At 46.3% G+C, this 12,408-nt stretch overlaps 1 protein-coding gene across 6 annotated transcripts in view; it reads right to left on the bottom strand.

Moving 5' to 3' along the window:
* Positions 1–7,834: 7,834 nt before the first annotated feature.
* ETS1 (ETS proto-oncogene 1, transcription factor) overlaps positions 7,835–12,408 on the bottom strand; it is a 131,885-nt gene continuing 127,311 nt past the window's right edge. For all 6 annotated transcript variants that reach the window (XM_027036903.2, XM_027036899.2, XM_027036900.2 and 3 more), the window contains one exon: positions 7,835–11,899. In XM_027036903.2, the coding sequence (XP_026892704.1) occupies positions 11,684–11,899 (216 nt within the window). In that variant the 3' untranslated portion in view covers positions 7,835–11,683. The remainder of the gene's footprint in view (positions 11,900–12,408) is intronic.

Here is a 12,408-nt window from a genome sequence, read left to right as displayed (position 1 = left end):
CAGAACAGCTCTGGGGCGTGAAGGCCCCACTAGAAGTGGGTTCTGGGCCATCCCCGCACACTTCCCCCCCGCCCCCCCCCGCCCCCCCACCCCTGCCTCCCCAGTTCTGAAGAGGGCCCATCGGCTCCAACAACTTGGTTTTCTAGATCTCATCCTTTCTGAATCCAGGTCTTTCGCAGGCCTCCCTCCTAAATGCTTGAATACCAGAATAAATGGAAACACACGCACCAGCACAATGACCCCTTAAGGTTTGTTTTCCAAGATGGAAAATAAAGGCATTTCAGCCCTTCCATGGATAAAAATAACTTGCCGTTGATTTTGAAATCGGTTTCCTTTGTCTCCCACAGACCAGCCCCATACAATGGCACTTTGTGTGAGAACGTTCGGCAGGGGCCGGCCAGGCCCTGCTTCCTTCTGCCGGCCAACGGGAGGAGACGAGAGGTGGGCTCGGAGCCCAGCCCTGGGAGAGGACTCTGGGCAGGCCCAGCGTTGTTGTTGGACGTCATTCAGAAGTCCCCGCTCCACCGAGGGGGGAGTCCAAAGAGGAAAGCAAACAGAGCAAGGAGTAGTGGAAAATGCTGAGTCCTGGAGCTGGCCGGAACAGCATTTGCCTTTCCACGCTCAGAGCCAGTCTCTCTGCCCACCTGCTGCCGCAACAGCAAGCAAGCAGGGAGGCCTGGGCACCCAGCGTCCCGTCCAACGGCTGGGAGGGCAGGGAACAGACACTCCTGTCTCTTCAGACAGGACCCCCCAGAGCCCTTACACCAAATGCTGAAGTCTTCTCGTCCGGGAATCGGGGAGGAAAAAAAAAAAAAAAAGGTTCTCAAGGGAGAAAAAGACTTTCTTGAACCGTAGTTGCAGATTTACTGATAACTCCCGTTTACCCAACACTGTTGTGTCGAACACCAACAGATATGAATTGGCAATCACCGTATCAATCCTTTAGGTTGGTATTATTATTCCTATTTTTCTGGGTGAAGGAACTGAGGCACAGAGAGGTTAAATCACCTGCCCAAACCGCACAGCTCGAAAGCGAACGGGGCTAGGACTGAGGACCGTGCCGTTTTGAGTCAGAACCTGTGTTCTTAAATGTGACTGCCTCTTGTCTTCAGCCAATCACATGCGTTTTCTCTCCAGGAATAAGAGATAGGAGGGGCAGAGAAAGGAAACTCAGATGAAGAATGAAGGGAATGGGTGAGAAAGAGAGAGAAGGAATCACCAGGGACTAAAATAATAGAAAGACTTAAAAAAAAAAAAAAAAAGGCAGGAAGCTGTCAGTCCAGGAGAAGGCGTGTGAGGCCAAGGTATGCACATGGCAGGAAAAGCTGGGTTGAAAATGGAAGCCATGATGGTACTGGCCAAACCTGCTCTTTCATAAGCCCCAAATAGGACTCTGGAAATAATACTCAGAGATCACTCAGCAAATGGGGCTCAAACAGCTCTCAGGGAGGCTGGAGAGCAGGCATCTGGAGAAGAAAAATGAGCACCTTCTCTTTCTCTTCCAATTACAGCCTGGGGTGGAGGCAGGTGCCCAGGGCTCCAGGGAGAGATTAGCACCCTGATGAGAAGAGACAGCCTATGTCAGCCCAGCGGGGAGGCCTGTCACATCCATTTGTAAGCTAAATAGCTCTTGTCCTCCCAGCAAAGAAGGGTAGGAAGGAAAGAAGGAAGGGAGGGAAGGAAGAGATAGGTTATTGGTGGCCTGTGTTTGGAGGGACGAGCCCTTGACCCTCATCAGATACATAAAATTGGGTTTAGAGTCAGAAGACCTAAGACCTAATTGGCCCCTGTCACGGGTTAGCAAGGTGATCTCAGATAAGTCACCTACACCCTCTTACCTTAAATCCTTTATCTATACAATGAGAGGATTGGACTTCGTCTCCAAGGTTCTTTCCAGATCTAAAATCTGTATAACGGGGGCACCTGGGTGGCTCAGTCAGTTGAGCGTCCTACTTCGGCTCAGGTCATGATCTCGCGGTCTGTGAGTTCGAGCCCCGCGTCAGGCTCTGTGCTGAACAGCTCAGAGCCTGGAACCTGCTTCAGATTCTGTGTCTCCCTCGCTCTCTGCCCCTCCCCCACTCATTAAAATAAACATTAAAACATTAAAAAAATAAATCAAAAATAACATTAAAAACATTAAAAAAAATAAATCAAAAATAAAATCTGTATAATGGTGACACTGTGACGAAGGACAAGGCGCCTTGGCATACAGCCCCCTCTATCCCTCCCCACCCCCCACCCCGCCCCCACCCCCGCCAAGTCCTGTTCCTAGCAGTGGCTCACCACCCATCCACACCGACCAATCACCCGGTCCTAGCAATTCCATTTCGCAAGTACCTTTCTGATCTGCTCGCTGCTGATTCTCTCGGAGGGCTCTCTTCTGGAAAAATGAAGCCATTTTCCAACTGCTCCCCTTGCCTCTGTCCTCGTGCCCTCTGATCCGTTCTCTGACGAACAGAACGATTTTTCTAAGCAGAGATCGGATCACGTGACTTGGCCTGCAGGAAGGTCCTCGGGCCTCCACCTTACCCATCGCAGGGGACACAAGGCTTTGTATCATCTATCCCTTCTCCCTCTCAGCACCACTCACCACTAGTCCATTTCACCGTGCGCACTGGTTCCACACTACGACTTCCAGTTTCTCAATCTGTCCATGAACTTTCTCACCTCTAGGCCTCAACCTGGACCTCTTTCCACTTTCCACTTGGCTGACTGCTGCTTACCTTCAGGATATAAATTCTTCCAGGCTGAGTGCTCCTCCTAGACGTCAAATTACACTGTTACCGCGCTGGATGCTCATTCTCCCTTTACTTGTCTACAGCCTCAATTTACGAAGAGCAGAGTAAGGTAAGAGTTGTGCCTAAATTTTCCTTACGGTTTCCCTGATATTGAACCCAGTGCCAATGGCAGGTCGTCGATGAATGTTCGCTACCTGAATAAATTCGTTTGGTAGTATCGTCACATAGGGTACCTTCTGGCAGTCACATCCTGCTGGAAACCTTCCTTCACCCCGGGAATCTTCGGTTCCCGACCTGAACGTGCGCATTTCGCAGGTTGTTGGAATCCATCAGAACTAATACAAAGAACTGTCATTATCAATTCCAAATCAACTACGGTCAACTTTAGGATGTGTCGTCTGGAAATTGGATGAGATCCAATCCAGTAGAGAAAGAAGGATAAGGGCTGGGAGGACATGGGGAGAATCAGATCTACCTTCTAGTGCCAGTTCTGTCATTAATGGGGTGACTTTTGGGCAAGTCTTTTGGCCTCTCTGGACCTTGAGTTCACACATGCCTTCCTAGTTGAAGAGGCTGGACTAGATAATCTTTAAGGCCCCTTTTAACTTGAAAATGTAGAAATTTGAATTATGGCGTTCACCCTTTCATTCATCAGCTTCTAGGCCATTAATGGTTTTTATAAGGAGACCATATAAAATATCATCAAAGTGGAAGGAACTGCTGTGAATTATCCCAGACAATGGGTAGACACTGGGACTGTCCCAGGTATACCAGGCTCTGTGGTCACCCTTGTCTTAATTCCGTCTTTGTTGGCTGGGTTTCAGGCTTTTGGCTGTTGTTTGTGGTGGCAGAGAAGACAATTTGGAATTTGTGCCAAAGCCTCTGATCTGGGATTTCAAGCGGGCTGCTCACATGGGTGCCCAGAACAGCTAACAGATTCCTCCCCTCCCCCCTCACCGCCATCATGCAGTTGACCCACCTGGTTCCCCTACCTGCTCCTGAGCAAGAAGCCTGAGCCCAGAGGAGCCCATCCCCTACCCCAGTGGTCTAAAGTCAGTGAAGAAACTACTTTAAATCCCCATGGGCTCATGGACAGCCTTGCTCCATCACTCTGAAAACTTGACCACGGAGAGAACAGATCCCTGAATGAAATATCTATTTACCCTCCAAACACAGCTCGTTGTCTTTACCATCACTCTTACCTTTCCTCTGATACGTGTAAACATCTCAAATAAAAGGTGCAGTGGCTGGACCTGTAATTGTAAACTTTCTGATTCCCGTGGAAACTAGAACACATGGGACAAAACCAGTCTACCCGAGAAGTAGATTAGTAGAGAAGATTCCCCAGTTCAATCACTTTTGAGGTTCTGAACTTGTATTCCCCTGACATCTGTAAGAGCAAGGACCGGTTCATATGAGCACAACCATTCCCAGAGACTTTTTCTCCTTTAAGTTCGTTTATTTTGAGAGAGAGAGAAAGCAGGGAAGGGCAGAGAGAGAGAAGGAATCCCTGGCGCGGGACTCAGTCCCACGAACTGTGAGATCATGACCTGAGCCGAGAACAAGAGTCAGATGTGTGACCACCTGAGCCACCCCGGTGCCCCCCCAAAGCTTTTTGAAGTTCCCAGTCCCATTTCTCATCTCTCCTTCTAATATTTGGAATATTCTTGCCTCCAAAAGGCGATCCCAGATCAAAGCCAATAGTCATCATCAATTTTCTAGCCTTGTGAAGATTCTCGCCACCTCTTCAGGCCACTTACTATCTCCAGGCACATCTGGGGGACAGCCCTTCTAAGGGTAGAAGAAGAGTTACAGCTGAAAGTTCAGGATTTGCCTGTGGAAAGATGAAAACTGGCCTGCTCCTGCCCAGGGTCAGTGGCTCAGTCTCACAGCATGGAAGGAGCAGAGAGAAGGTAGCGGTCAAGCTATCTCCTGACCCTCTGTAATTCCCACAAGTGGCTGCTGAAAACCGCCTTGGTCTTCCACGTGGCATCTCATGGAATGACCAGAGCTGACCTGACATCAAAGCTCTGTAAAAATGCCGTGGCTGAGAGAGCACTAGAGCCTGAGTGGCAGAGATGAGAGATTAGGGACAGACTGGGAACTCAAAAGGGCTTGGGGACTGCACAGCATGTCATGAGACCTGGGGGTCATTGTTGATTCTCTAGTGCTGCCATGGGCAGATGATCGTCACTATCGTTACTTTGGACGTCAGCACACGGAGAGAGACCAGGCAATTGAACGAAACCGGCTTTCTCGGGATAGAAATATTTTCCAGGAAAAGGGAAAAGAGATCAGAACATTGAGTAAAAGAGGAAATGGCACTGGACAAGGGGCAGGGGCAGAGCCACTTTACTCCCAAATTTGCAGTTTTAAATTCTCAGTGAATGGTTTGTACCTCAATTTTGAGCCTTTTCAATTTTTCACCAATGGATTGGCACCTGCTTTCATCAGAATCCTTAAATCTCTGCCTCATTGCCAGAGGTGCTAGGAAAATGCTTTGCTCTTTGTTACTTGTTGTTCTTAGGGGAGGGTTCTCATAGTACGGAGGGATTCCAAACAGCAGTGAACAACCAGCCGCATGCTGAGTCTATTTACCCATAAAATGGCAAGGGCCAGCTACCCAGGTCAAGTTTCCCTATAGCTGAGCCAGAGAAAGGCCTCTGTCCAACTGAAAATGCATTACAAACCACCTTCCCAGAGCTACCACTGGGAAAAAGCAGAGGTTAGAAAGCTGGTTGTGGAAATGGAAAAGCTTCCTCATGGAAAGAAGACTGCCCTTGTCCCGTGTTTGATGTATGAGGTGTACCTCCTAGTAACTGGGGCTGTGGCTCCCATGGATGGAGGGCCATTAGCCAACATCATCAGAGGAGACCTTTTGGAGCTGCTGGGTGGCAACGGGACGTAACGGAAAGAACAAGGGCTCAGACGTCAGAGGGTGCTGATGAATGTGATGACCTCTTGTACTCCCTTCCACCATAGGTTCTAGAATAAAATGGGTCTCATGCCAAGTAAGCGTAGATCCTGAATAGATAGCTTCATAAGGGTTACCAAGTCAAATTCTACAGGGACCAGGCAGGAGTGCAAATGTGTGGGGCTGACCTAGAGACAGAATAGGAGATTCATGTTCACCTTGAGGGGCACCTACCCCTCGGTGTCCACGGGTGCCTGCTACAAAGGAATGCCGGGATTCGAAGACCACCCATGACTGTCCTGCAGCACACTGTTCCCTGGAGCTGCATAGGTGAGTCCCAACACCATGAAGGCCAAACTGAACATCTTTATGGTGCACAATTAGCCCACGGTCGGCCCCCACGTAACTTCTCATCTACGTGGCCTGCCTCATTTTACCCAAAGCGCAAATCACAATCCTTTTCCTTTTTAGGTTAGAAAATTACACCTCATTATACAGGATTTTTATGTATTTGTATGTGTGGCCTGAATGTTACAATTTGCTCCAAAGTCATAGCAGTGGTGAGCCAGATTATCCCGTAACCTCCTGAAAGCCTGTCAAATCTAGAGATTTTTGATGACCAGCTTCTCTGAACGACTCCCCTTTTTCCCGCGTCTCTATCCTCACCCTACCCTATTCCTCCAGGTCCTGTAGTTGTTTTAGAAGATACTGTCTCTCTGGCCCAGCTGCTCCCACCACGGCTCCAGTATGGTGGTCTTGGCAGTATCATTAAGAGAAATCACCCAAACCAAGTTGTCTGAGACTTGCCCTCTAAACTCTAGCTCCTAGTTTGAGAAACAGAGGTCTAAGCTTATTTCATTCAAGCATATCTTGTATCTCTTAACCTGGTCAGCATTAAATCAGATTCGTTGGGGGAGAAGAGCAACTTGGCACCAAAGGAAAGCTCTCTGACCTACTCCTCGACTGAGGCAGAAATCTATTCTCTGTGTAGTGTTTATTCAGGGGAGATAGCTCCGATGGGGCCTCAGATTGGCTCAGGAACTCCAGCTTTGCTTGGGATTGCAGCTGAAGACTAAACCATATAAGGACCTCGAGCCACCTTCCCAAAGTCTCCCAGGGGGTGGTGGTGGCTTGTCTGAGGTGTAGGACCCAGAGCCCCCCTCGTGGCCAGTCCAGCGCTCTAACCACTAGACCACACAGTCAGCGTTCAGCATGCACTCAGCAAACCTCAAGCTCCAGGCCTGAAGAAATAGATTTTCCAGAAACAGAGCTCTCTTTGTGAACAATTCAGCAAAAATTCTCTTTCCAGCTGTGACTTGGGATTCGTGTTGCAAACGCTGGTGTTAATTAAAAACATCCACCTTCTACAGTTTCAACAACAAGAGAGGAGTTCCACGCAGGATGTGTTCCCAAGCACTCGTCCCCAAAGCACTTACAAATATGATTTTATTTATGGCATGGGCTGCTGGGGGTTCTGACAGATTATCATCATTCTCAGTTTTCAGTCCCAATGAAAGAGTTGGGGCCATGGAAGTGAATGTGATGGGTCCATATTTGCACAGAGCAAAATTAGTTTCAGAAGAAGAAACCAGAACACTGTTCATGTCCAAAGCACCAACTAAGATGTTCAACTTTTTTTTGTTTTTTTACTTATTAAAAAAGGGGAGGGGCAGAGAGAGGGAGAGAGGGAATCCCAAGCAGGCCTTGCACTGTTAGTGCCGAGCCCGATGTGTGGCTTGAACTCACGAACTGTGAGATCGTGACCTGAGTTGAAATCAAGAGTCGGATGCTTAACCGACTGAGCCACCTGGGTGCCCCATCTTTCTGTGTTAATATCAGGAACTTTATCCAGTTGAAATCAAATGTTTATCTGTTGGGTCATTTAAAACTTGTTTCACGTGGCTCTTAGTTCCTTCAGACATGAGCAAAATGCGTTGTGAAAGGCCACGGACATCCAGCTAGGATGACACCATATTATAGTCAATAATCGGAGCCTTACTTTATACTTCCCTGTATTCTCTCGTTGTAAGTTTATTAGGAAATCTTTAGCTGAACTAGTCCTGAGATAGTGAGATCAGCGAGACTGAACTGCATTGATTTCTTCCTGTGCTCGTCTCTGGTTGGTGAGTCTGTCCCGCTTTCACACATGCACCAGACAGGAAAGAATCGAGCCAAACCCACATTGTTATGAATGAATTTCTTTGTTTTTAATCTCACACAGTTTAAAATACAATATGAAATCAGGCTACAGTATATAAAAAACTCTCCAGCAAAATGATGTGCCAGCATCAGCTACTAAAATAAACAAACAAAAAAACTCCCCCGTAAGAAATTTTTTTTGCATTTTAAAAAAAAAAAAAACACATAGACACTTACATCGCTACATCTCTAAGCTACCTCAGTTCTGATTTTTAAAAAGCACCTGCTTTTCCTTTTTTCATCTTGCTTTTAAATTTTCAGCTTTTAAAAAATATAAATTATATGAAAATACAAGTTGGAAAATAGTCAAACACAATATAACATCTTTTTCACCCCTATACTTCTCAGCTTAAAAAAAAAGTATTCTTAAAAAAAGTTCAATAACTGAGGCAGTATTCCTGATAGAGATAATTTCATTTTAATATATATACTTTATATATGTATATGTATACATATATTTATGGTTCCTTGAAATTTCTTTGGAATGTAGATATGAGTTCAACACATTTATATAGACCCCAACAGAAAGCAGCATGCACAGCATGACTAGAACAGAGAAGGTATAATTTTCACCACGAAGATTAGGCAGGTTAATGCTTTAAAACCCAGAGTGTTCGTCTCCAAAGTGAGGAAAAGCATATCTGATCTTTGAATGCTACCTCCGATCCCCAAAGCCACAAAACCAGGGCTCTGTGTAGGGAAGTCCCTCCCCTGCATGGAGAAGGAAACAAAAGTGACCCTGAACCCTACAGCCAAAACCAACATGGGTTAAGGCATCTCCAGGAAAATAAGGGTTTCACCAGCTAAACCAGATTTGCCCATCCTTCCTCTGAAGTTAATGTGTTTTTAAAAAGCATAAATGCAACAATTCTGCTACATTTCCAGTGTATAAACCACCCACCACTCTTCCTGGGATGGTCTCTGGCCTCTGGACAGAAGGAGAAAAAGCATCTGGCCAGATCGACAAAGCTGTCTTAACTAGCACACTATCTACAAATACTGAAAACGGCCGACCTCGAGAGAAAGGCATCTTAGCAAACAAGCGGGCTGAGGAGCATTAAGGAGGCACTTTCTTATCTCTTATCTGCTATGGAATGATTGCAGGACTTAGACACACTCACACAAGGGGAGTTTTCAGCACAAATTTAACAGGAAAGGTTGATGCACGGAGAAAGTGATGTTATGCCTGGTTGCGAACAGCAAGCAATGACCGATGTCCCGCCTTGGTTCTACTCTTGCCCGTTTATTACTGAAATGTGGAAAGACTTAACTGAAAAACTCAGGTATTATCTCAGCTGTAGTTTTGCATGTCTGCAAGCACACACACACATACATGCACACACACACACACACACACACACACACCTTTGCCAGTGCCCAAGAAAGACCACATGATCTAAGAGAAAACAATGTAGTCCGACAGTTCCGCCTAATACTCCCTGAGCAGCTCCTAAAATATTTCGAGAGCTTCATTAAGGCACCTGCATCCGGAAGAAGATCAAAATACACAGCTGGGCCAATTCTGCTTTTGCTTTCCAAGTGGATGCTCTGATTTATCAGTATGAGGAAACTCATGAATCACAGAGCTAAGTTCCTGATCATTCCGGGTCTGTAAGAGGACCTGGGAGTAAATCCACGTTCTCGAAGATAAGCCAGCAGGTAGTTAGTACTTCCAGTTTCTCAGCCAGATCCCAAGAAGGGCTAGCCCCTGAGAAACCCACCTAAAATGTTTCTTCGCCTTGCCCACTGGTCCGCGAGGGCTAACTCTCTGTCATCATCCTTTTAAATCAGGTATCTATGGGACACCTGGGTGGCTCAGTCGGCTAAGAATCCGACTCCGGCTCAGGTCATGATCCTGCCATTGGTGAGTTCGAGCCTCACGTTGGGCTCTGTGCTGACAGCTCAGAGCCTGGAGCCTCTACAGATTCTGTGTGTGTGTGTGTGTGTGTGTGTCTCCCCCTCTCTCTGCCCCTCCCCCACTTGCACTCTGTCTCTATCTCTCTCAAAAATAAATAAACACTTAAAAAAATTTTTAAATCAGGCATCTATGGTGGGGGGCCGGGGTTCAACTGTATTAGGCACTTTTCCTCACTGGTTAGATGCTGGTTTCCCACCCCCCTAAAAAATCCACACATTTTTCAGACCACCCTTCACCACTGCCCCAGGTGATTAAGTTTCTTGTTAAACTTTGGAGGAGCTAAAAACTATAGTTTTTAGTATAGCATATTCGAATCTCACAGACCACCTTATTTTTCCAAGCTCCTCTTCTTATGTTTCCTCTGCCTTCAAGTCGTTTCTCTCTTCTGCAATTATTACCCTTCACTTAACCCTGATCCAAGCACAGGGCTCTCCTAGTGTCTGCACTGTTCACTCTGCATGCACAGCCTCACCTGACGTCTGACTCAACTAGCTCAAACTCTTCAAAGGAAAGCCTTGTACTTCTCTCAAAGACGGCCAAGCCACATTTTTACTCCTATGCAACCCTAGTCTCCACTGTTCCCCAAACTCAGTACGTCTAAATGGCTTTGTCCGACACTCTTCAACTCACGTCACGTCTGCCATTCCTCTTTCACTCACCAATTGGAAAGCTGTACATTTCTCTCTACTGAGTCATGGGGGGGGCGCGGTAAGCAGTAAGTATGGGATGCCGGGAAAATCAGACATAAAGGAGGAAGTGTAGGGTTTGCAATGACATGCATTCAGGACTTACTTCTTAAGACCTGAGGGGTAATGCCCGTGCACACAGCTTTTCTTCCAAGTTCTGTATGTTACAGGTATAGAACCCATTAAGAACCAAGTCAGTCCTCCTCCTTCGATATCCATTCTATGACTTCAACAGTGCTCCTACATTTACTGGGGTCCAAAACCAGGGCGGCAAAATACATTCAGTTCAAAGACTTAATGCTTCTTAACTCAACGTTAAGCCCAAACCCCGAGAATCCACTAATGACAAGTAAGTAGAGGGGTGTGATCAGTTTTTAAAATACAGATGAAATTCACATGCACAGGTCCCTTGTACCCAAATCAGCATTGTTTTTTTTTCCTTCATATAGAAGTCACATGAATTTGGGATCCCCGATCTGAGTGACAGCACTTTGCGTTTCCAGTGGGGTCTATATAAACAGTTTCCTTTCACTGTGACAGAATCCTCAGTCGGCAAATAAAAACAAACTCGCATGAAACCGCAATACTGAGACCACCTTAGAGCTTAAGACGATTGTTTAAGAAAAAAAATACTGGCACAAAATTTAATAAAATAAAATTTTAACACAAAAACAGTTTTGGCCCCTCCCCACTGAAGTCTATCTTTGTTTTGAAAGTAGAGTAAAAGGTAAATAGTCCTTGGTTTTTAGTGCATCCCCCAAACAAAATGTTTTATCCCACCTCCCTCTTTTTTGCCCTCCCAGACCTAAAAACAAAAGCAAATAAATTGTCTCTCATGGGTCTCATGACTCCTGACGTGTCAACTTCTTTTGCTAATAGGTCCACCACTCGAGACGCATTGTTTTCACGGATGAGTTTTAAAAGTAATGGGACACATTAGTCTCCTCCCTTAAGCCAGATTCTTCAAGCTTCTTAAGAAGACCCTTCTCTCTGTCCTGAAAATTTGCTCAAGAATTTCTTGTCCCCCCCACCCCTCAAGTCCTGGCCGTCCTTTTCCAACTGTGCACAATTGATTATAGCTGCAGCCCACTTAGCGCCCACCCCTGAATGTAAAAAAATGAGTTCTGGAAAATTAAAAATAGAATAACAATTAAAAATTAAGAGTCCGACCGACGTGGTTGTTCTTCGAAATGTCTCAGCAGAGGTGCCCCGACCCCTTTGGTGTCCGTCACTCGTCGGCATCGGGCTTGACGTCCAGCATGGCGTGGAGTTCCTCGGGCGTGTACCCGAGGAGGCTCTGCAAATCACACACGAAGCGGTACACATAGCGTTTACCCGCTGTCTTGTGGATGATGTTTTTGTCATAATAGTAGCGGAGGCCGCGGCTCAGTTTCTCATAATTCATCTTAGGTTTGTTTTTCCTTTTTCCCCATCTCCTGGCCACCTGAAATTAAAGGACGAGAAACGGGTGAACACCTACAGGATATTCCAAAGAGACGTGTTTATATGCCTCCATATGTACTCATGGGGACCCATGACGTTCGAGTAGGACCGATGGAGATTCCCGTGCACCGAAGATCTTTTTTTCTGACTCGTCTCTTCTAAATTCCCACTTTCAAGAGCTGGGCAACAATGGTGATCAAGTTGATTCTTTAAATTAATGAAAATCAACCGACCCTGTATCTCTGTGTGATAGAGTTACCTGATACTGAAAGGAAGAAAAGACAAACAACACTAGAGACTCTCCTTTCCTTAGGTTACTGGCAGAGTATCCTTGCTTTGAAAGCGTGAAATTTAACGTGAGCGACTGGAGCAGAACTAAGCTGCCTTTCATCCAGAGGACACCTGCTTTTCATCCACAGGAAGCCTTTTTCCTGTACTGGGGCACCATTATCTACGGGGGCACCATGTCTCATGTCTGCCGGGACACAGCTATCATCTCTCTTCTTCAGC

Source organism: Acinonyx jubatus, chromosome D1, assembly GCF_027475565.1.
Source record: "Acinonyx jubatus isolate Ajub_Pintada_27869175 chromosome D1, VMU_Ajub_asm_v1.0, whole genome shotgun sequence".
In the NCBI taxonomy this organism is placed as follows: Eukaryota; Metazoa; Chordata; class Mammalia; order Carnivora; family Felidae; genus Acinonyx; species Acinonyx jubatus.
This window is presented reverse-complemented; position numbering and strand designations above follow the sequence as displayed.